The following is a 25,035-nucleotide window of genomic DNA, read 5'->3' on the forward strand; positions in this document are numbered from 1 at the left end:
ATTGAGTTCATATAACTTTTTCTAGATAGACTGATGTCTAACAGCTGTGTTTTGTCTAGTTAGTAGGCTTCTCAAACTAGTTTCTTAGTATACAAATGATCTGTGTGTCTAGTTGACAGAATTTTCACATACATTCTCATTTGACCTTTCTGCTGCAAGATAGAGTCCCCATTTTATAAGTGAGGAGCTTTTCTGTATCTTGCCCAAGGATGCTCTACAGTAAGTAAAGGGCAGAGCCAGGACACTGACTGCAGTTCCAGTCTGCCCCCCATGCCGTTGAGCACAACACAAAGAGCAGTCTCTTTGGGTTCCTTTCCTTTCTGTGCTGACAACAATCAGTCACTTTAGGCCCTGCTACCATCTTGTGGCAAGTTTAGGCTATTTGGCTAAAAGGTAATTCATTGATTTACTAATGGTGAATCTGTAAGAACCTTTGTCCCTTCCTAGCCTTCTTCTGTAGTCATTTTGTGACCTAGTCCTTGGTTACATTAGGGGGAGTCCGGAAATCTGGGAGCTTTTTGAGTATATGCAAAGCACAAAATAAACTTTTAATATTTGACTGTCCCTATCCAAAACCAATTCTGCTAAGCTTCCTTATGCATTCCAGTTGGAAAACGTTACTAGTGTTAGACCCCTCTGTACTCACTTAATAACTGGTCCCAAAGGCCTCAGTTAGAAGCAAGAATTTTAACCAAGTCTGGAATGAAGATGTAATGTCATCATTTGTTTAACTGTTTATACCCTTTTAAGTATTCTCACGTACTACATTGTCTGTTAAAAATTCTTTTTGTTTTCTGCAGAAAAATCCAGAGGAAGATAACTCAGGGAGAACGTTGGGTTGGGAGCCGGGGCACTTGCTGCTCACGATCTGTACCGTGCGCAGCATCGAGCAGCTCCTGCCGTTCTTCAATGTGCTCAGCCAAGTCTTCAACAGCAAAGTCACCAGCCGATGTGTGGGACACTCAGGGAGCCCCATCCTCTACTCAAACACCTTCCCTAACACGGACATGAAACTGGAAAACCACAAACCATTTTCCAGCAAAGCCAGGCAAAAAATAGAAGAGATGGTAGAAAAAGATTTTCTGGAAGGGGTGATAAAAACTTGAACACCACAAGTGATTCCATTTAGTTTGTAATCATTTAAAACAAACATTACTCTGAGTTGTATAGTTTCTTTTTTTTGGTATGTAAAACAAAACACATTTCAGGTTGTATTTAATTTAAATACTTGTAAATAAGAGCAAATGTCTGAATGTGGCCTGGATCACGTTTAAATATTGTTGGCTCATATTGATTATGGTGCCTAAGAGAGATCTATATTATACATATATAGTCCGTTGTTTTATTGTCTGAGTTGTCTTAAACCTGCAAAATACACTCTGCCCATTTTTTTTCTATTGGTTTCAAGCTCTGTTTAATTTAGGTTGGTTGGGGGTTTTTTTCATTCCTCTTATTAACCATGTTTTGGTGTCAGAATGGTGTCACCTCTCGGTCAGAGGGTTGGTAATGTGTGTTAGTTTTCTCCTACATAAAAGAAGTGAGGAGAGCTGAAGCCTGGGACATGCATCCTTTGTGTGTAGCACGAGCATCTCCACTTCAGTACAGAGCTGGGCAGCCCCCATGTTCACACCTCTGACGGTGACTGAGGAGGTAAGTGACCAAGAATCCTTCTGAAGGCTATCAAGTCTTCTCCACCTGCATCAGCATCCTGGTTTGGTAACGGCAACAGAAAAGACATCCCAAGGTGTTGGTAATAAATATTTAATTTTCCAGCAGCCCTCATGAATTCTTATCAGCATGTTATAAAATTACTGATTAGATCATATATGTAATCCCCAATATTTTACATTAGTAAGACTGAAGCTAGCTACAGGTTTCATTTTTTAAAACTAAATATAACAAGAGTAAGGCTTAGCTCTTTCGAAAGAATTATTCTGGTAGTGTTTAAGAGAATCCAGTAAGGTGCAATAAACATGATTATAAACGTGTTTGAACCTTTCACGATAATGGCAGTACTATTATTTTGTAAAAACATTTTTTAAAAATCCAGTTTCTCAAGAATATAAAAATTGTCTTCAGAAATTTGGTTGGGGGCTTTCTCCAACTCCTCCAGCCAGCTGGAATACTGCCAAGCTCACTTCATGTGCAAGGCTGTCCGCACTTTCCTGAAAATTACATGAAGAGGGATTAGATGGGAAAAAGCATCTACCATGTTACTTGTGACTCTGAGGGAGGGGATGGAGCTTCCTGATTGTTCCACTAACATATCCAAATGAAAACTTTTCTTTTTTTGCATCTTTCAGTAGCAAATTCCAACAACCTTAAATAAATGGAAAACAAAGTCTTCCAAATAAGGTAAGTTCTTGAATCAGATTATACAATGAGTTATTCCAAGACAATAAATTGAATAAAATCAAGTCCTTAGGGTAAGTAATAAGATCTTAACACCCCAGCCTCCTCACTCCCCACGGATATTGGTTCACTATATTCTGGGACAGAGAAGCTTCCAGCTACTGTATACATTAATTGAAAATGTCTCCTCCTGAGGCCCTATTCAATCAACTCTGTTTTGCCTCTGCTGTGCAAATATTTTTGTCAAGGGTTTAAGGTGAAAGAAAAGTGTGTGTTGAGAGGGAAAATTATAAATATCCAGACCACAGAGTCTTGACCCTATCACAAAAACAGCAGAAGCATGCTGTCATTGAAAGGAAATACGTTGAAAAACAAATTGAGCGTCTAGGGACAAATACATTTCAGAAATGGACCTCCAACCTCGTCGTTTTCATGAAACAACAGGATTATGTTTTTACAGAAGAAAAAAAACAGATAATTAACATGTGTCAAACTAATAACCTATTGGTTATTCATGGCACAATTAGAAATATGACCCTTTCAGGAAATGTAGACTAAATAAAAAATATATATATTTGGGGAAATAAACTAAGTGGGAGTAATTTTGTTTAACTATGTAACAACTACTGATGAAAATAATTTTGTAGTCTTAATATGAACCTAAAAGTTTCCATACAAATCTCAGACATTAAATCCTTACCACAGAAATTCAAACACTATTAAAATAGTTTTCATCTCCCACTACCATTTCCCACTATCTGTTATTAGACTCTCAATGCACATTTTTTCAATAGGACTGTACCAGCTTACTTGTGAGTCTGCTTCTGCATAGACTCGGACTATATCTTCTGTACCAGAGGGCCGAACGAAAGCTCGGGAGAGCTTGTACTTCTTCACCAGACCATTGACGGCCTCCTGTAGTCCTGGGGGTGTAACTGCTTGCCTTTCAGCATCCGTGGTGCTAATAACTTGCCTATCTGCAACCTATGCACAAGCATTGAAAATTTGTTATTGTAACTTCACTCCCTTTTAGAAGCTTCACCTGTTTACCATAATTCCCACCAAAAGATTGTGTACAATAGCTGAAATGGCCATAAAGTACAACACAGAGTGAAGTATCAGATTAAGCATACAACAAAATTGCATCATAATTTTTATTTCTGCCAAAATTAGGGTTATTGATGTCAATATAGTTATATAGTTTGTTTCTTCAGTCTACAAAGAATAAACTTTAGCAAAAATAACATTTCCTCAGACTGTCTTACTAAAATAATAGCCAGTAAATACTGTATGACTTAAATGGCTGATCAAATAATCTTAGGTTGCCCCTTATCCTTTTTTAAAAAGGAGCCATTTCTGTGAACTTTGGCTTTTATATCTCTCACAAATCTGCTGGTGAATGTGTAAACTGGTATAAATCTACACAGAAATCAATTAGCCATTTATCTGAAATGCCTTTTAAAAATTCTCTGCTTTTGAGCTCACAGATTCTACTCAGCATCTAGCCTCAAGAAATACTCTGTAAACCAAGAATAAGAAAAGAAAATATTTTCACTAAAAATGATAGGCTATCCAGTATTTGCTTCAAAATTATATGGGGATGTGGAGAATGTATAGGATAACACTTAAAATCTGCTGAAGCTGGTTACATAAAGGTTCATTATTTTGTTCTCTCTCTATATATATGTATATATACGTTTTAAATTTTCCATAATAAATTTTTTTAAGTGATACATATCATTATAAGTTTGGAAACCAAATACTTCTCAAACAATAGAATGGTTAAGAGCTATTCTGTAATCTTTAAAGATAGAAAATAATGCTTCATCAACTGTGTTTTTTAAGTAATATGTATGTATAGAATGAAATCTGACACACTAGGAAAATACTTTTATATAGTGAGATTTGAAATAATAGGTTTTAATTTTAAAATCTTGCTCATACCTTAACTTTGAGCTGTCGGTTTGGAAGGTCCGTGTAGAGAGCATCCCACTGCTGCACGGTCAGCCCCTTCAGAGCCAGGACTGCCTCGACCACCAGCATGTCAGAGATGGCATCACCAGCTGCCTGCAAGGGGGGACAGTGGAAGAAGCTACTCTGTCTCCTGTGCTTACCCCTCTCGCCCATGCAGCAGTATTAACTAACTGCTGTGGATAAATATAAATGTGAACACTGAGGGAAAGAACTGGAACTAGCTCTTGAGAAACTTGCTTTTAATCCTCTCTTAAGGCTAACTCTTAAGGCTCCAGCATTACCATGCTGTGACTCTAACTAGATCCCCTTTGAGATACGATACCTGATGGAAGGCATCATGCAAGGCTGTGGAGAAATAGGAACTTTGGTGTAAGACACACCTGAGGTTGAAGCCATATTCTGCCACTTAGTAGCTGTGAGTCTTTGTTTCTTCATTTACGAAATGACAATTGTAATAACCCTTCTCCCTGTGTTACTGGAAGGTTCCACCCTGAGGTGTGTGAAGTGCCCAAAAAGTACAAGGTGCTCAAATGTCACTTCCACACTCGGGCCTTCCTGTGCTGTGCTTGCTCCTCCCCTGCCGTCAGCTACACTCCCGCCCCACCAGTCTGACCACGAGACAACCAATTATTTTTCCTGAATTTCCTTCAGAAAAAAGTTAAAAACACGTTTAGTTACATATATATATTCAGCAGCTGAATCTAGTTGACTACATTCAAGCTACTCATTATACTTGAAATTTTTCATCAAAAAAATGTAGGGTGAGGGAAGCCAATCAACATTGTCATTAACACTTCCGAGTAAATCTCAACTGTGTACCACTGTTGTGAAGAAGCCTCCGGGGCTTCTCCGCTTTAATATGTTTTATGCAGCCCACTATTCTGTCCACCTTCTATTTTAATATAAAAGTAACCAAGAACCCACCACCCCATCAGTTCTGACCTGGTTAAACAAGTCAATAATGTTTTCAAGCATCTTAGCAGCTTTCCTTTTCTTATCTTCGGATTCTTTTGCTAGCTGTTTTATCTTCATTTCAGCAGCTTTACTAAACAGCACCTGCAGTGAAAGTGTGCAGAATCACAGAACTACCCCAGCGCCCATCATAAGTACTATCAGCCTAGCTAAGCCCATTTTGAAACCCAATGAAGCTGGAGAAATGGGGGGAAAATAATGGCAGCCTTACAATGTATGAAATTTATATAAAATCAAAGCAGAACCCAAAGATATTACAAGGGAAAAAAGTTCCTTTATGGATTATAAAACCGGTTATCAAAATTTAAAGAGCTGATTACAAAGAAAACACCACCTTGGCAAAGGTGCTCACATACAGGGGGTCATGATGTTTGTCCCTCAGCCAGCTAAATCAGCTCTGTGCAACCAGGTGCCTTTAGCTGATCTGTGTCCATTTTCCCTTGAAGAACATATAATTCATTGCAATTAGTATTTTAGTATACTTTTTTTATCCCAAAATTAAGGCTGTAAGCTAGGCAAAAGTAGAAAGAACACTCATAAGAATGGCAAATAGTGCCGCGACTAGTTAATATAACACATGTTACTCAAGATTTGTTATTTTAAAATGCCCTGCCCATGATTTCAGTGCCTTCAGGTGCCCAGTACTGAGGAGGAATGGTATACCATGCTCAGCCACTTGCTGAAATACATGTTTGTTGGTAAACTAAGGTGTAGGCTGGTCACTTATTTGACTGGAACGTAGCCACACCCATTCATTTGCCCTATACCAGCAGAGTTCACCAGTTGCAACAGACATTACAGCTCTGAAGCCTAAGATATTTACTATCTGCCCTTCATATTCATTTACCAACCCCTACATTAGATCACTGAAGTTATATTTTAGTTGTATTTTCTAAGAACTTATTTTTCTTCTTTTATTCATTGCCTCTAAAAGCCAATTTTGAAATTCATGAGGAAAATTATTTGACCTAGATAACTTTGTGTTGGCCACCTCAAATCCATTTATGAAATGAGGTGAGGTATAAAACATTTAAAAATTGTAAACTAATACACTTGAAAATTGTGAATTTCATAGTAGGTGAGTTATATCTCAAAAAACTTTTTTAAACATTCTATCTGCTAAGAGCACCATAAAATAATCATATTCTTATTGCTAATTACTTTAAACTCCTTTCTAGTTCATTCTCAAGCCAGCCAACACTTTTCAATTTACCACACCTACTGCACTTAAAAAAAAAAAAGTTTTTATTGATTTCAGAGAGAGCGATAGATCAACTGACTGCCTCATGCACATCCCCACTGGGGATCGTCCTGCAACACGGACATGTGCCCTGGCCAGGAATTGAACAGGACCTTTCCGTCCATGGGACGACGCTCAATCCACTGAGCCACACCAGTCGGGCTGCACTTTTTAACACCTATGGCTAGTTGAAAATAAATATTTTAAATGATGTATAGACAATCTACTTATTAAAAAACACATGCATTTTTATAAGAAACTATACTCTAAACACATTAGCATTATTTCTTCCCCCTCAAAGAAAGATCAATACAATCTAAAAAAGCTAGTTTCACAACACACAAAAATATATTGTTAGCCAAATTCTACTACCATCCCAATCATTTCAACAAAGTAGCATATTGTCTATTACTACCCAGATATAGAATTCCCATCACAAAAAAGTGCCAGCTATAGCTCTACTTGTTTAAGATAACTTACTGTGCCATGCCCATTTGCTTCAAAATAAACTCCAATATCAAACTCTTGAGCCTTATGGTGCAAATGTTTTACACCAGTTTTAGTACAGTGGACTGGTACCTAAAACACATTTTAAAAAACACAAGAATTATTCAGTCAGTAAATGTGTTGTGTACCTACTACCCAGGGAACAAAACCTGGACCTTATCTAGTGAGGAAGACAAAGCAATGAAAACCAGTTACTATGGGAAAGAGAAGGCACTTAGAAGCACAAAGCCAAGGCAAAAGCAAGGTGAGAGATGAGCGTCCCCTTATAAAGTAATGAAAGATTACAGACCAGTGGAGGAGTAACACGATCTGGTTGAAAGCTCAGTTAGCTACCGATGGAGAGTGGCTTAGAGCAGAGGTCTGCAAGCTTTTATTATAAAGGGCCAGATGAACAGTCTAGGCTTTGCAGGCACAGACAGTACAAAGACCAATGAGCATGGCTCTATTCCAATAAAACCTGATCAACAGGTGGCATTTGGCCCCCAGGCCACTGTTTGTTAATCCCCAGTTTAGAGAGTCCATTAAGAAACTAATCCCAGTAAGAAATTATGGTGGTTGGGCTAGCACCAGTGGACAGAGAAAGTCTTGAATAGATCTGACAAAAATGGTTAAGAAAAAATTGATAGTGCAAAAGTACCAAAAAGATATTAAGATCAAGTAAGACTGACATTTGATTGGATTTAGGAAGCCTCAATTAAGAGCTACCAGTATTTAATTCATTAGAAAATAGTTGAAAAGTAACAGTTTCTGATGTATTCACTTTCTTTTATCACCCAAGGATATTTTTTTCCATTTATCTTCAGATAGAGCAAGAGGGAGACAGAGAGAAACATCGATGTGAGAGGGACACATTGACTGGTTGCCTCCTGCACAACCCCAACCAGGGCCAGGGACGAACCACAACCAAAGTCCGTGCCCTTGACTGGAATCGAACCCGTGACTCTTTGATCCTGGGGCCAGTGCTCTATCCACTGAGCCAAATGGGCCAGGGCTGTATTCAGTTTCTTAAACAGGGTACCTTACCTATAAAATTTTTAAGACAGAAAATAGGAATTAAAATACTAAAATAACTACCTGAGGACTGAAAATCCCCATGAAAAGCAGCCAAGTGGGCCCCAGACAGGAGTCCCTTGAGTACCTTGACTGTCACCATATATAGGGTGGGGCAAAAGGAGGTTTACAGTTGTTCATTTGGAAAATAATACAGTAGTTAATAAACAACAAAACAAGAAAAAAGTCTGTTTTATGCGTACTCACAACCTACTTTTGCCCCACCCTTAAATCAGGTCACAAACTCCAGCCTTCAGGGGTGTTTTACTGTGGCCTACCCACTCTTTTTACATTTAAATCAGTTGCCAAAACTTAAAAAGTAGGAACTGCACATGAACATTCCTGTGTCCAGCTCCTCCAGCTGGCTTGGGCACATTCTCCCTGGTCCTCACCTGTCTGCTGGGCTCATTCACCTCAGCTACCCAGATCCCACAGGAATCTGACTGCCATTCCTGCTTCAATACGAATGGGACGGCAAAAATAACTAGCAAAATGCAAGAATTCAAAAAGAGATACACAAAAGTTAGGAAATATTGCAGTAGCTAGTGAGAAAAAGAGTAAAAGCAAACAAAACAATTTGGCCATGAACTCTAGCTTGGTTAGAGCTTGTGATAAAAGAGGGCGGACGTGAGGATACAGGCCAAACCTACCAACCCAGAAACCTCCTCCACCAAAAAAGAGTCAGAAAGCAGTTTTATTACGGAATGAGCATTATGCCAGACTTGTGGCATATGTCACAGGCACTCTGCTAAGAGATTGCAAAGACAGAAAGTCTTTTTACATTAGGAAGTTCAATTTTTTCTTTTGATTTCTATTTACTCTTACATGGACAAACGCTCAGCTTCACACACTACAACTTGTTCACTTTTATGAGGGTATTTTTTTCCTCACAGAAATATCTTACAATAGAATATAATTAAGAAACTACCAGAAAACGGAAATGGTTCAATACCTTCATAACTTCTTCAAGATACCGTGTAGAACTTCCATTTGCATAAGCAGTTTGTATAACACCAATATTCAAACTTTCTCCAATCTAGGCAAAAACAATGACAATGACCTTGCATCAAAAGTAAACATACATCAAAAGCAAACACAAGTTCAGAAGGATAAAAAGTCATCAATGAATTCAGCTGTGTTTTAGTTATGCAATAAATGACTCAATGAAAATTTACATGTAGGCCAGAAAAAAGCTAAAATACTTGTGGGCATTATCTAAAACAATTCTACCAGGAAACCTTTTAAAGCAGCCTGTGTTTTCCTGATCTTTACCTCTAGTTTTTTAATAAAAGTATTCATAAAATTCTTGAAGTATACCTTTTCCAGATCATAATAATTACTTCCCATTACATCCTGAATGGCTAGCCTGAGATTTCCAAAACAGCAAAACAAATCTCTCAGATGATTAGATTTTGTTTAAAGTGAGGCTTTTATTAAAGTGTCAATTATGAAGAAACCGAAACTTCATAAAGCTTCAAATCATAAAACTTTGCCAGTATAAGGAAAAAAGAGTAACTTCAGATTCCAAAACCAGTTCCCCAAAGTTAAAGTGACTAGAATTACCATTTCTTTTTGTATTTTCCTGCCACAAATGTAAGGAACTTCCTGTAAATTGTGCCTGTGAGATGCTCAGCTGACTGCTGTAGAGCTACTTCACCAGTAAGCCTTGTTTTAAAGGGTGGTCACCACGTCCCATCATACCTCCAACAGGAGCTCCTTAAGGAAACTGCTAATGAGTGCTGCTATCTTGTCTCCATCTATGAGGTGAAAGTGGCCATCTGTATCATAGTAGTAATAAACAATTCTGTCTGCATCTCCATCAAAGGAACAGCATCTTTCATTGGACTTCATTTCCATTCCTAGCACACAGAATAATTAAAAATGCATTTCAGTCTGAAAAATGGGAATACAACTCAATATAAAAAGTTTCAGGTGTTTTTCTTATACTAGTTACAAGAAAAAATTTTTCACTAAAGTATGATCATAACTGGTCTTAAGTGTTACATGTAAGTATGTCCACTATGATTACTCAAGAAGTAACTAAAATTATCCTTCCAAATAAAAACCAGTGTCTTAATCTTCAAACAGTATGCAATTTTTATAGGGTAAATTCTTTCACAGATAACTGAAAAAGCATTCAAAATCTCTCTATGCTGAAACTTTACATAATGCTAAAATAAAATTCCATTTTATAAGCCAGCTAAGTTTGGCAAGACAGGTCCCATATAATTTTTTGAAAGCTACAGGTATATCTGAATGCAATTTATCTAGTCCTGTCTTTTACATATAAAAAATAATCAGCAATACATGAGATAATGTTTTGATTTAATTCGGATAGGTGTGATTTTTATTTGTACACATCATCAATAATAAGAAACTGGTCATTTAAAACACAGAATTAGCCCTGGTCGATTAGGCTCAACCTGTGCACTGAAGGACCTAAGTTCGATTCCCAGTCAAGAGCACATACCTGGGTTGCAGACTTGATCCCCGGCCCTGGTCAGGGTTGTTCAGAGGCAAACAGTCGATCTCTCTCTCTCACATCCATGTTTGTTTCTCTCTCTCCCTCCCTCCCACTTTATCTAAACATGAATGGAAAAATATCCTGTGGTGAAGATTAATAAAAAATACAAAAAAATAAAAATAAAAGCTCTGGCCAGTCTGGCTTAACAGAGCCTCAGCCTGAGGACCAGCTCGAGGGTTTGATTTCCAGTCAAGGGCACGTGCTTGGGTTGCAGTTTTGATCCCTGGCCCAGTTGGGGTCGTGCAGAAGGCAACCAATCAATTTGTCTTTCTCTCACTGATGTTTCTCTCTCACTCTCTCCCTCCCACTCTATCTGAAAATCAATGGAAAAATATCCTCAGGTGAAGATAAGCAAACAAAAATCACATAATTATAACCTTTAGTTTCTGTAATGTGCATAAAATTATTGAAACCTCAGCAATTGTTACAAATTTATTAGATGTAAGACATCAACAGATTGCCAATGCAACATGAGGCAACTAGGCAGTGAAAGGTGTTTGTCTGGAATATGAGTGTAAGGCTGACTACAGGGTACAACACAAGCTTCAAGAAAGCCAGGGCCTGTGGTTTTGTTCATTCAGTAGTCATAGTACCTACAGCAAGAGAAAAAGAGCTCATGATTTAGGGAATGGATAGATCAGGGACTGAGAACTGAACTGCCAGTAGCTTAACAGTCAAAACTAGCAAGTCAGTGAAAAGGAGCTTAAAAGTTCGTTCATTAAACTAAAAATTTGAATGGTTATTACATTTAGGCAGAAAGTAATGTCATTGAAAGAAGCAAGTGGATGAGATCTGTAGAGTTCTGAAGAGCGCATGTCCTGTCTGAGGGGTGGAGCTACTCCCTGCAGCCAGTTAACGTGACATAGAATAGACATTTTCTAATTCTGATAAAGAGAAGCCAGATTCCAATATTTAGTGAAATCAAAGCATTTTTAAATGGTGACAACTGGCCCTGGCTGGGTAGCTCAGTTAGAGCATCATCCCAATACACCAAAGTTGAGAGTTCCATCCCCAGTCAGGGCACATACAAAAATCAACCAATTAGTGCATAAATAAGTGGAACAACAAATTGATGTTTCACTTTCTTCCCTTCTCTAAAATTAATAAATAAATAATAAAAATGAATGGTGGCAACTAATGCAATTGAACACACAGACACACACATAACAGACCAAACAAAATACATGTGCAAGCCAGGCTAACAATTTCAAACCTATAATGCAGCTAAATATAGAGCACCTCTTAGGACACTACAATCTGAAGAACAGTCTTCCTCCTAACCTGCCCGCTGTGGAAAACACTGATTTTGGAGACACTTACATTTTAGCAGTTGCATTCTCTTTGCATAGTGCGTCTAATTCAAGAAGGAAAAAAATCATGCTCCTTAACTATTGCTATCCTTTAGATCAGTGATTCTCAAAGTGCGATCCCCAGACCAGCACCATCAAAAAACCATGGGCACTTGACAGAAATGCAAATTCCTGTCCTCTACAAACCCTAGCCCAGACCTACAGATTCAAAAAAACTGCAGTGGAGCCCAGGAACCTGTGTGCTAAGCCCTCTAGAATGCCAATTTCTATTTTTTTTGTTAGTCCTCACCTGAAGGTATTTTCCCGTTGATATTTAGACAGAGTGGAAGGGAGGGAGAGAAGCACTGATGTGAAAGAAACACATCGATTGGTTGCCTCCTGAACGATCCTGACCATGGCCGGGGACAGAACCTGCAACCCAGTCCGCGGGCCAACGCTCTAACTGCTGGGCCACGCTGGCCAGGGCTTTCCCACCAGATTTCCCACATGCCGTGAGGAGTCCTGGGACTCACAGGCAGAGAGCAGTCCATGCTCTGAATGGCACTGATGATGCCCCGACCATCTGCATGACCCCTCACTCAGCCACTTCTGCTTGTAAATGAAACTACTTTCAAAACTCTAGAAACAAACTGTTTACAGTACATACCTTGTGGAGGTTTCTGATGACTTTTCACAAAGTCAGCCCCACACAAATGATTGAGTTTCCCTGTGGTCCCAACATTAAATAGCTGCACTGACAGCCCCTGGGAGAAGTAGTTTTCCATTTCTCTCAGCTTCAGGGCCCCGATGCCATTTGCACAGTCAACCTTAAGTGGTCGATCTTCACCTCCCCCGCAGAAAGCCTTAAACAAAAAGACAAGGGAAGGAAAAATTCAAGTTCTAAAGGTAAGAGTGAGGCATAAAGCATGCATATGTATATGTAAAGATCTTCCATTATTTGTTAGCTCATCTATTTTAAACCAAAAAACAAAAGGGTACATATGTTCAAATGAAAATCATAACACATCAAAGTAAAATTTTAAAATACCCTTTTTTTTTTTAACACTCTGACACTGGAATGGTTACTGATTAAATGACTTATGGAAATGGAGCTTGTTAAAAAAAATTTATTTTCATAGCTAAAAGTCGTTCTAAAAGGGTTTATTAGGCCATTGCCAGAAAGAAGATGACTGGTCTCAGGGCATGGAGTCTAAAACCCCAGCAGCATAGCCAGACAGGACAGACAGACATGACAGCACCATCCCAGAGCTTTGCAAGTGTTTTTATTCATCACATGCGGGGGAGAAAGATGGAAGCTGTTCTGAAAGGATCTACATTAGCTAGAGACAAAGGGGATGGGAGAAGGTGAAGCGGGCCAGTTCCGGATAGGTCCAGAGTCCAAATAAGAAGTGTGTGCTCCCTTGGATAGGTTGTGGTCAAGTCTGGGAAGTTCATGTGCAAATCAGATGCAGAGGCTCCCAGGGTTTGAAGACTCCAGGCTGTTCTCTCTTTAGAATAATCAGACATAGCACCTGGAAATTAATCCGAAGTTCCAACAGACACACATGAATGTGGGCAGCCTTTTGTTAGCTGGTCCACAGCTATTAACAGGCTAACCATTCTGTCTCGCTCTCTGGGCATTGTAATTTAATTTAGAATCTAACATCTCAGATTTTTTTTTTTTTTTTTTTGGCCAACCTTTATTAGAATTAGCCTCAATTAAGCAAAGTCCCTTAAAAATAATATTATAGTCTATATTACATGAGTCTTCCAAATGTGGGAATGAGCATATGGATGAATGAGCAGTAAAAACATCTGTCATTCTCTTCACAGAATATAACCCCACTAGGCATTTTTAAAAAAATTTTTTTTCTTTATTGATTTGAGAGAGAGAGGAAGGGAGATGGAGACAGAATATCGATGAGAGAGAACATCAACTGGCCACCTCCTGCATGCCCCCCACTGGGGATTTGACCCACAACCTGGGCATGTGCCCTGACCAGGAATCAAACTGACGACTTCTTGGAGCATGAGTCGACGCTCAACCGCTGAGCCACACCAGCCCGGCCCCACTAGGCATTTTTGTTTCTTTTTTAAAATTATCAGTCTCCTCTCCTTCCCATCCTCAACCCAAAATATAAATTCTATGAGAGCAAGGGCTTTGTTTTGGTTTACTGTGCCTGACAATAACATAACACTCAATATTTGTTGATCAAATGAATTATACTCTTCAAATCTCATCCAGGTTTAACAAGCCAATATCTGTATCAAGAAAATTTCCACAGCAGATGCCTCAAATGTGATGCCAATAGCACCTCCTTGCTTAAGAGTAAGTTCATCTGGCCCAGCTGGCGTGGCTCAGTGGATTGAGCATCATCTCATGGACTGAGAGCTCCCGGTTTGATTCCTGGTCAGGGCACATGCCCGGGTTTCAGGCTCCATCCCCAGTAGGGGATGTGCAGGAGGCAGCCAATTGATGTTTCTCTCTCACATCAATGTTTCTATCTCTCTCTTCCTCTCTCCCTAAAAAATTCAATAAAACATATTAACAACAATAAAACAGGAGTAAATTCATCTAAATGAATACTTATAACCCCAAGAACTCCACCATGTTTGTTTCCCCCAGTGATCTCAGGATTAATGACATGCCTTGCCAAGAAAATGCCAACACACAATTAGAATACAAGGGCCAGATCCTATGTAGTTCTGGAAAGAAAACCATATACTGAATTTTTGGAAAAACGAGGAGTAACAAACTAAGTAGTTACAATAGATTGTTTAATGATATCCTTTTATTCACTTGTTTGAACTCCAATCACATTCAAGTGTTCACCTGTTTGGTAAGCTCCACAAAAGCCTTGGAGAGCTTCTGGTAGTAACCTTCTGTGGTGGCCTTTCCGTACTGGCCATGGGTGTTCCTACAGTACACCATGTAGTGCAGCTGCGGCGTCGTCACCAAGCCGTAGTCTGTCACAGAAGCACAGAGAGCAATTCACACATTTCTTAATAAAGAAAAAAGTTTAAGCAGATTCATACTGTAGGAATTGCAGGTGACAAAAGACATCTCAGAAAACACACAATGCTAGCTTTAAACAGCACAAATATCCACTGAAATCACAAGTGCAAGTCACATTGTTATACTGTTATTTATAGTAAGAAATATATATTAGTCTTTGTTCCCATTCCTGACAGAGCTTCTAACCCTGTGGAATTTCTTAAGCCACAAGAGCAATAAGATATCTTTCGTCAGGTTAAAAAGGTGACATTTGGAAAGCCCTCAGTAACCTAAGCAAGAGGGCTGATTGCCAGGGGAACCAATCATGATGAAAGGGATGGCACGTTCAGCCACCCACCCCAGCTCCAGGGAGGGAAGCTAGAGATTGAGCTTAATCACCAATGGCCAATGATTTAATCACTCATGCCTATGCAATGAATCCTATCTAATGTAAAAACCCAAAAGACCCCAAGGGCAGGGCTCTGGGTTGGTGAACATGTGGAGATTGGGGAGGGCATGCTCAGAGAGCAAGGACGTCTGAGCCCCATTCCACACACCTTGCCCTATGCATCCCTTCAACCTAGCTGTTCCCAAATTAAATCCTTTATAATTAATAGGTAACCTAGTAAGCAAAATGCTTCTGAGCTCTGTGAGCTACTGTTGCAAATTAACCCAACGCAAGGAGGGGGTGTGGGAACCTCCAGATTGGTCAGAAGCCCAGGTGATGGTATATGAAGTGGGTGGAGGAATGACAGTCTTTTTTTTTATCCTCACTCGAGGACATTTTTCCATTTTTTGTTCAGGTAGAGTGGGAGAGAGAGAGGAAAACAGAGAGAGAAACATCGACGTGAAAGGGACACATCGAGTGGCTGCCACCCGCACAACCAACCAGGGCCGGGAACAAGCTGCAACCAAGGTACGCGCCCCTAGCGGGAACCGAACCCGGGTCTCTCTGGACCACAGGCCAACCGGCCAGGGCTGGGATAGCAGTCTTATGGGACTGGGCTAGGACCCGGCATTACCTCCAGGCAGATAGTGTCAGAATTGAGTTAACTACTTGGTAGTGTTAGAAGAAATACACTTTGGACACAAACTCAATTCTAAAAGAAATATGAACTACTATTGGTAGCAAAAAACAATCACTCAGTATAGACAATTAACAATAAAACAGCAGTACAGAAAAGTATGAATTGAGTGATATTTCTAGTAATATTGCAAATTACATAATTCAGATGAATACTCCCACAACCAACCAAAAATTCTACATTAAAAAATCTTTTTAAGAAGAACTGCAGTGTCAACAAGTTGCAGAGGAAGTAGGCCAAACTCTATGTAAACAGAGGGACTCCAAGCCTGAAGAGAAGGAAACTAGTTTTCTTCTCTGGGCAGTCCTCAAAACTTGAAAATGAGCTATGGTTCCCAGTGAAAAAAGTCCACGTTGGTCTAAGATGGGCAACCCAGTAGAAGACACGTCCTCATGAAGCTGAGGCTCCAAAGGACTATTCTTTAGTGCGTGAGACAAAAGTGAATCAAATGGGAGTCGAGCCCAGCTGGGTGGCTCAGCACACCAGCAGAAAGGCTGCAGGTTCGATTCTCGGTCAGGTGTGTAGAGATAGCCAATCAGTTTCTCTCTTACATTCATGTCTGTCTCTGTCTCTGTCTCTGTCTCTGTCTCTTTCTCTCTCAAATCAATAAACTTATCCTTGGGTGAGGATTAAAAAAAAAAAAAAAAGTGAATCGAAAGTCCCCTCCCAGGAAAGCTGTCTTGGAACTCAGCACAGCAGAGGGAAAAACCCACAGCTGAAAATCTATAACCACAAGCACAGGCCTCCCAGATTCCAGCCCAAATTCCCACAACCAGGCGGGTCTAAAAGAAACCGTCATCAAAGAACCGTGTCATCAACCAGCCAGGTAGTGCTCCCAGCAGAAGCAAAGTTACCTTCATCACAAACCTCAAAAATGTCCCACAAATAATTTTTCAAGAAAAAGAAAACAGCTTACAGTCAAATATCTAAACACATAAAAAGTGCCCTGAGCAAGGAACAGGAGAAATAAATAATAGAAATGGACTAGTATCCAATAAATATTCAATGACTAAATCTGTCATCAGTCTTCAAAGTCATGCCCTACAGTATATGCACTGGAGGCAGTTTAGTTGCTGAGCCCTGCGGTTAAACAGAACTGATCTTTTATGAAGACAACTTTGGCTCTGACACAAGGATTAGACGAGAGGAAATGAAGGGACTCAAGAAAGTAAGTAAAAGCTTAGACTAGCTCAATTGAACTGTACAAGGAGAGGAAAACATTATTCCAAAAGACATACTAAAGGACGAAACAAATTTTGTAACCAATATCAAAATTACCAAATAAATATTCCCTAAATGACTATATACAGTTATTCGAAAATAAAATAAAAATCATAACCATCTTTCACTGATCACCCCAGAAACATGGAAACCATTCTAACAGCTCTGCCTGATTACATCACAAAATCCTTTAAATTAAGTATTAAATCAATTTTTCCCATTTCTCTAGCATCACTCTTGCATGAACTACTGCACAGTCTCCCAGCTGGGCTCCTTTCCTTTCTTACAACTTCCCTCTCTCTGCACAACAGCCAAAGTAACTGGCTTAAAATGAAAACGTGATCATATATTCTCATGCACAAAATCCTTCAGTGGAGTCCTGCTGCATTTGGAATAAAACTGAAATCCTTACGATGATTATAAGGCTTAGAGTGACTTGGCCCCTGCCTCCCTCCCTCTTCTTATCTGCCCCCAGCTCCCCCCATTCTCCCTGTGCTGCAGTCCACTGATCTTCTTTTGTTTCCTGAAATACACTCAAGCTGAAGAGAGAAATGAAGGGAAGGTTAAAAAAAAAGCACTCAAATTTTTCTCAACTAAAACAGTAAAAAGGTGACGGTCTAGAGATATAATCAAAGTGTTGAAAATAACCATTCTTGGGATGGTAAAAAGAATACAGCTGTGGGCAGAGTGAATGTAGAGCAGGGCGGCCACCTCATGGGGGCATCATTCAGACCAACGCTTTACAAACTGCAGCTAAGGCATCAGTGGGTCATGGAATCCACTTAGATACACCAGCACATGTATTTTCTAATGAAACAGGTGAATGTATATCATGTGGGTAAATACTATGTAATGAAACTTTAATTTCAGTTATACACACAAGCAACATACACACATCTTGATACAAAATGGGTTTCCTACTATGGGTTGTGATATGCAGTTAATAGACTACTGGAGTGCTGCACATAACAGGCATTCAGAAATGTTTGAAGAATGAACAAATGAGTAAATAAAAAAATACACATAGCTGGAACTATGGCAGTCGAGATGATCACTCAGACCTCAGGCAGAGAGAGAGAGATGAGTAAGGAATGGACATGTTAAAAGAGGTAAGAGGAGCCCAGAGAAAAGACCAATAAGGAACAGTAGCCAAAGAGAGGAAGGTCATAGTATGGACAGCTACCAAGCATCAGACTGAAATAAAAATTTCAAAATATAAATTCTGAAAATTATTTTTAGGTCACAGATCTTTCTGCAGATCTCACAAAAGCTATGAATCCTCTCCCTAGAAACCAAGTGTGTGTGTGCCAAGAACACTTGGCACAATGTATGAACAGGGTCACAGGCTCCCTGCAGCTTAACCAAACACGCCCCAGGCCCAGGTTAAGAATCCCCACTTTTATAACAGCCACTGGGTTTGGCGATTAGAATTCAGCTGAATGTCAGGAGAGGCAAGGATGGGGACTGGCCTGTAGCAGGCTAAGTTATGACCAGAGGAGCAGAGAGAAGCAAGCCAGGTGCACTACTGAAGAGGCCAGAATAACTGTGAAGGAAGACACAGGACCTGGGAAGGAGGTTGAAAAGGTCAAGGGAAGAAAAGTTTAAATGAGAAAGATCTAACACTAGGAAAATTCACGTCTAAGCACAGTGGGGTCACTGGATTCATAAGGGCACAACCTAAGTAAGAAGAGGATTCTAGCCTCCCTTGTGTTGCATTCAATACTTCTTCACTAGTTAAAATAGGGGGAAAAAAACTTGTCAAAACTGAACATCAGGATTACAAGTAGACCAAAGATATTTTCCATCACTTTATGACAGGCAACAGCTGACTCCATACATAATCAGCTATTAGGGAGTACCTGATATTGGCAAAAACTCCCAGAATGGACTTCTTCAAGTAACTTCAAGAAGTTTTATATCAAGAAATTCAGCCATAATGTAAAGAAAGTTAAGCTCAGCATTTCCTACATATAATGTATACATAAAACATAATATGCATGCCCAGAAAAAAATTTAATGTTTTTAATTTTAAAAGCTAGTGGTTTGTACCTAGAAGTTCATTTTTTAAAAACTGTATTTATCTGTATTTTTAGACCTTTCTAAAATAATATGTGTTACTTTTTAAAAAGTTTTTTAAAGATTAATTTAATTCACATCTCAGGATAAGTACATACCATGAAATTGACCTCCTAAAACAGTGATGCCATCTATCACAGACTGTGCAAGTTTCTCACTGCTGGGCCTAGGAGAGAAAAGGAAAAAAATAATGTATCCCATCCAGAAGCCAACAGGGTTGCTAGTTCTGAAAGCAAATGCTGAAAGCATGTGCTACAAATGTCAGAATAAGTTCATTGTATTTGAATTGGATCCTATCAAGTATAAAAATTCTGAAAAAATAATTTGGGTAAAGTGTAAGTAGTCTTTAACAATGTTATTTCTTGGAAAGATACTGGCTTTTAAATTAATTTAGAAAATAGATATAAAGAATGAACTAATTGCACCATACCCAAATACCTTTTTGAGTTTGACAATAACTACACATACTGCCTCAGAACAGTAACTAATAATGTACAGTGTGTATAGTGCAGTACCGGGTATTAAACCACCAAGGATGTAGAACTCATTTTTCATCTTAAAATATCAGAACAAATTCTCCACCTACCTGAAAATAAAGCATATCACAAAATAAATGCCTCATAGAAAGAGATGTTCTATATTATTTAAACTGGTTAACAGGTAAGAAGCAAATATATGTAGGATGGTTTTATTGTGAGATAATTTGCTTCAGAACATAAGTCACTTGGCTGTTTCTTGTTCCTGTGAGTACCAGTGATCATGGACTCAGTGGTGTTTGGAAGTCCCTCTGATACCACATTTAAGGGTAAAACACCAGTCCAAGGCATCAAGAGATTGAGGAAAAACTTCCTTTAGAAAGCATCTCTGGCTAAAACCAGATCTTATTCATAAAAAAGGCTTCTGCTTCAAAGTACACTTTTAATCTAATGTTTTGCAAAAATATGTTCTCGTAAAGGAAGGCAAAAGCTGTCAAATATGACAAATTTATAGAAATAAACTGTTAATATTGTACACTGAATTTCAGCATGAAAAAGTAACATAAATATATGAACCAACAGCACAGATTATAAAGTAAATTTCTAAAAACAACAAGGCAAAATTATGTGTTCTTAATGTACAAGGGAAAAAAGTAAACCTAGAAGTACAGGGGTGAGAGGCATCTGTTAAGTGCTTCTCTCATGCCAGGAATTACATATTTTGCCTACATTATTTCAGTAATTCTCCCAAAAACCTTGTATTAGGCCTTATCATCAATATTTTACTGATGGTGTTCAGACTCAAAAATCCAAGCTGCATTGGTGACGTAGTTCCTGCATCCTCCTACTAAGGTCAGGGAGGGGAGAAGCCTCTCAGGGCAGTATTACTTTCTTTCAGTTTGCCATGGGTACTAAAACTGATACAATCACTTATACGGAGTTCCCAAGGCTGCTTTCACCACTACTGGATGGTCACCTGGTATCTCTACCGATCACCACGAAGGCGTCCTGCTGCAGATCCACCACAGCTTTCTCACTGATGCCCAGCAGCACTCTCTGCACATCTTGTTCCTCAGCATTTGCCAAACAGGTAGCATGCTCCTCCCAGGAAGGTGCCAGCATTTCACCCAAAGGATCAACCAATTTGACACCATTGTCTTCCTTAAAAGAAAAACAATAAGCCATCTGTGCATATTCAAAAGGTGAGCTGAGGAAGTAAACTCAAGCTGTTTTCCCCCAACAACAGACAGGGATGGCTGAGCAGCTTCCCCAGTGACCCCTATTGAATTCCAAGCACTAGAGTAGGTGTTTATACACATTAGCTCAGTAAATCCTCACAACCCCACGTACCAGTGTAAAATCCTATTATTACTCCAATCTGAGAAAACAAAGATTCAGATCAAGTTATTTGCTTATGTTCATACAGCTAAGAAGTATTAGTGCTGACATTAAAACATTAAGTCCAGCCCTGGCCAGTGTTGCTCAATGGTTAGAGCACCAGCCTTTGCACCAAAGGGTCACAGGTTTCATTCCTGGTCAAGGGCATGTACCTGGGTTGCAGGTTTGATCTCCAGCCCCGGCCAGGGTACATGCAAGAGGCAACCAATCCATGTCTCTCTCACACCAATGTTTTTCTTTCACTCTTTCTCTCTCTCCCCCTAACTCCCTCCCTTCCACTCTTTCTAAAATCAATGGAAAAAATATCCTCAGGTGAAGATTAAAAAAAACAAAAAATGAAAAAAGCCCCAAAACATTAAGTCCATCTGCCTCTCACACCCAACACCCAACAGACTAGACTAACTTTAAAAGGCCGCCATCTGTGCATTAACCATGAGTTAACTGAGTAGGGCACAGCTGGGGCAGAATGAGGGCACCTAGAGAAGCTTCACTCTGACTCCAGATTATAAGCATGTCCTGGCCAGCGTGTAACCAATGGGTGACAAAGAAGCTGAAAACTGATTCCTAATTCTGTTCTGCTCAGATTTCTGGAAAAAAAGTGTAGTTTAGAGTGAACGTCACTGCAGGAAACAGCTCAGAACTGTTTTAAGAAATGCTTCTGAACTAGCAATTAATGTGAGGTTCTGCCTACAAGTCATTAATCAATTGCAGTGATTTAGACATTTGGACACTTATGCATTTATAGTGATGAACATTTAGAAGTTGGATAAGCAAAGTCTTCTTATTTGGGGGGAGAGGTTATAACCCTTGTAAACCTCCTTTTGTTCCACCCTGTATTCGCAGGTTACAGAAGAAAATAGTCTAGTTGTGTCAAAAGGAATACTTTGATTAAAAAACTGCAATAGCCCTGGCCGGTTTGGCTCAGCGGTTAGAGTGTCGGCCTGTGGTCCGGAGAGACCCGGGTTCGGTTCCCGCTAAGGGCACGTACTTCGGTTGCAGTTTGTCCCCGGCCCTGGTTGGTCGTGTGGGTGGCAGCCACTCAATGTGTCCCTTTCACGTCGATGTTTCTCTCTCTCTCTCTCTCTTCCTCTCTCTCCCTCCCACTCTATCTGTACAAAAAATGGAAAAATGTCCTCAGGTGAGGATAAAAAAAAAAACCTGCAATAAACACCAAAAACACCATCAACCTCATCAACACTTTGTCCAAAGCTCACTTTCAGACCCCTGGAGCCTCCTGTTTGGCTGTTTCTCCAGCATAGGAAACTATTCCCTAGCTATAAAAAAATATGTCTGAAATTTTTCAAAATATGCTAAATTTTTGCAAATGTTTGCCTTTCCCCTATCTTGCCTCCAATCTCTTTAATTTCTTCTAAATTTAAAGAGGTAAAACTTTGTATTACTGATACTATGACAATACAAATAATTTGGAAGGACATTGTTATTTCTCTAATATGGACACCCCCAAAAAATGACAGTCTCATTTCATTCTCTCCACACCGTCTAAAGAGTCATGAGTTAAATGACTACTCATTAAGTAAAAGTTGTTTCAAACCCAAAGGCACAAAACAACGAGAAGGCCCAATCCTAGAGTTAGAATTTGTATGTTGAGTCAAACTGCTCAGACACATTAAGGTTCGGTCTTGTAAATAAAGGTTTGATTTATCAGAACACTAAATGCATTACCTCGGGATTATGTGACGCTGTTACCATGACTCCTATTGTAGATTTTGTCTGTTTTGACCTCAGAACAGCTAATAATCCCATGCGAAACATGACATGATCAAGATGTTCTGCTTTCGTTCGAAATCCAGCAGTCCCATATTGAAGAGTGAGTCCAACGGGCTTGGCATGTAATGCTGAGTATTTGGTAATAGCATCTAAATCCATGTCTACAAAATTAAGGAAATTTTTCAGGCATATTAAGAAATTTTTCAAGGACCATTTGCTTCAAAAACTGCCACCCCAAAACAATAAGCATGCCTCATTTTGAAACTCCCCAAAGAACCATTATTACAGAGAAAATAATGATAGAACAAGTCCTGGGAGTTAGTATTACACAGAAAATCTTGCCCCACATACATTTTCCATTCCAGGGCAGAGATCAGATTATCTCCAACTCATCTCCCATTTTTAGCTCCAGGGGTATCCCTGGACCTGGGGTATATTTAAAACAGTCCACTCTCAACTAAAATAATGATTCAGAGACTCCTTTGAGATCAAAGACCTCATTTTACAAGGGAAACAGCTTAAGCCTGGGCCTCAGTTAAATAAGCTAAGTTTACATGACACTGAAGCCTAAGGTCATATTCTCAAAGGGACTGGACCTACATATCAAAAATATCTGAGAAAGCTGTGTAGTTTTTTTACAATTCTTCCCAACCTGCAGAGACCTATTCCCAGATGGAAAACAAAGAGTAACAGTATCATTCCTCTCTACCTACCAGGGTATTTTTCTATTTTCAAAAGGGAGGATCAGGACACACTTCTAAATTAAGCTCTGGCCCAGCCAGGTGGTTCCATTGGTTGGAGCATCATCACACACACAAAAAAAACCTTGGGGGTTCAATTCTAGTCAGGGCACCTACATACCCAGGCTTTGGGTTTGATCTCCAGTGGGAGTGAGAATGGGAGGTACCAATCCATGTTTCTCTCTCACATAGATGTTTCTCTCCCTCCTCCTCGCCCTCCTAAAATCAATGAACCTATCCTTGGGTGAGGATTTAACTAAAAAAAGAAATAAAACTCTGAAACTAGCAATACCTTTCACCTTTAATTTAAAAAAATGCAAACATCGACCTTAGCCCTCTAGCCTTACTTAGTCCACTCCACCAATTCCTTCTCTGGAATACTCCAATTTTAAGTGGAACTTGGGGCTTCCCACCTCAATTGTACTACTACTTCCTGGGTCAGTCCCACTTCCAGTTAGCAGCCAGGAGATGAGCAGCGGTCCCACAGCTCCCAGCCTCACCACAGGCATACCTGGTGGATATTGCGGGTCTGGTTCCAGGCGATAGCAATAAACAAGTATTGCAATAAAGCCAGGCAATCTTTTTGCTGGTGAAGGGTCTTGCCTTCAATTTGTAAATTACACATTGTGACGCGCAATAAAGCTAATTGCTATAAAATCAGGTATGCCTGTATTAAGATTTCTACTGTCCTTAATTGCTTCAACGGACGAAAGTTAAAGGAAAAGGTAAAAAATGTTTGCTTTTGTTCAGTTGGAAAAAGCTGGCATTCGGCAAGCTAACTTAGTCCGGTCCAAGTTCTCTTCCACAAGCATGAACACATTTTCTTAGACACTGACCAGTGAATAATGTATCATGATTAGTCATAGGGTGTAAACCAGCCCTGTTAAGTCCAGGGCTTTTTTTCTTTTTCCTTTTTTTTAAAAATGCGTCCAACCCTTAATGCGTTTTAGGTGCCGAAACGCCTTTCAATGGGTACATAAACGCTTTGATTAGAAGCATTTCGAAGTGCACAGTGTCCACTCTGGAAAAAGTTAAGTGTCCCCCTCTCTTCCATTCCACCCTCAAAACCTCCTCTGTTCCCATCTCCTCCCAGCCCGAGCCCCGAGATCCCGAGACCCCGAAACCCCGAGACCCCCCCGGCCGGCGGACGGGCCCGCCCAGCACGAGACCCTCAGGCCGGCCCACCAGCTCGCTCCCCCGGCGCAGGGGCGGTAGGTGTGTCCCGCGCGCGGGCGGTCGGTCGGTCGGTCCGTTAGCTTACCCACCAGCCCGTGGGCCTGCCTAACCGGAACGGCCTCTTTCGCGGCCAAGCCTCGGGGCTCCCCTCACCTCCGCCAGAAGGCTCGCCCTCACCTGCACCTGGCGCGTGCGGAGAAACTGCTACACGCTGGCGCCGGTACTAGGCAGG

The 25,035-nt window shown here is 40.0% G+C and overlaps 2 protein-coding genes across 5 annotated transcripts in view; one reads left to right on the top strand and one right to left on the bottom strand.

Annotated features, from left to right (window-relative positions):
* The window catches only part of DOP1A (DOP1 leucine zipper like protein A), a 114,158-nt gene extending 112,227 nt beyond the window's left edge, over window positions 1-1,931 (top strand). For 2 of the 3 annotated variants that reach the window (XM_036247721.1, XM_036247720.1), the window contains exon 37: window positions 801-1,394. In XM_036247721.1, coding sequence (XP_036103614.1) covers window positions 801-1,106 — 306 coding nt within the window. In that variant the 3' untranslated portion in view covers window positions 1,107-1,394. Of the gene's footprint in view, window positions 1-800 lie in introns of all 3 variants that reach the window. The other variant, XM_036247719.1, reaches the window with a different exon arrangement.
* On the bottom strand, window positions 1,931-25,035 carry PGM3 (phosphoglucomutase 3). 2 transcript variants are annotated; one of them, XM_036247723.1, is made up of 13 exons: window positions 24,957-25,035; window positions 22,843-23,048; window positions 20,738-20,922; window positions 19,384-19,451; window positions 14,742-14,875; window positions 12,576-12,771; window positions 9,797-9,954; window positions 9,048-9,131; window positions 7,019-7,117; window positions 5,269-5,382; window positions 4,297-4,419; window positions 3,163-3,336; window positions 1,931-2,165 (listed from the first exon to the last, which is right to left on the bottom strand). In XM_036247723.1, the coding sequence occupies exons 2-13, from the start codon at window positions 23,044-23,046 to the stop codon at window positions 2,076-2,078; spliced, it is 1,629 nt and encodes a 542-aa protein (XP_036103616.1). In that variant the 5' UTR covers window positions 23,047-23,048; window positions 24,957-25,035; the 3' UTR covers window positions 1,931-2,075. The 2 variants fall into 2 exon arrangements, with proteins under 2 accessions (XP_036103616.1, XP_036103617.1); XM_036247724.1 differs by having other exon boundaries at window positions 24,981-25,024.

This window comes from Molossus molossus, unplaced genomic scaffold (assembly GCF_014108415.1).
Source record: "Molossus molossus isolate mMolMol1 unplaced genomic scaffold, mMolMol1.p scaffold_m16_p_8, whole genome shotgun sequence".
Classification (NCBI taxonomy): domain Eukaryota; kingdom Metazoa; phylum Chordata; class Mammalia; order Chiroptera; family Molossidae; genus Molossus; species Molossus molossus.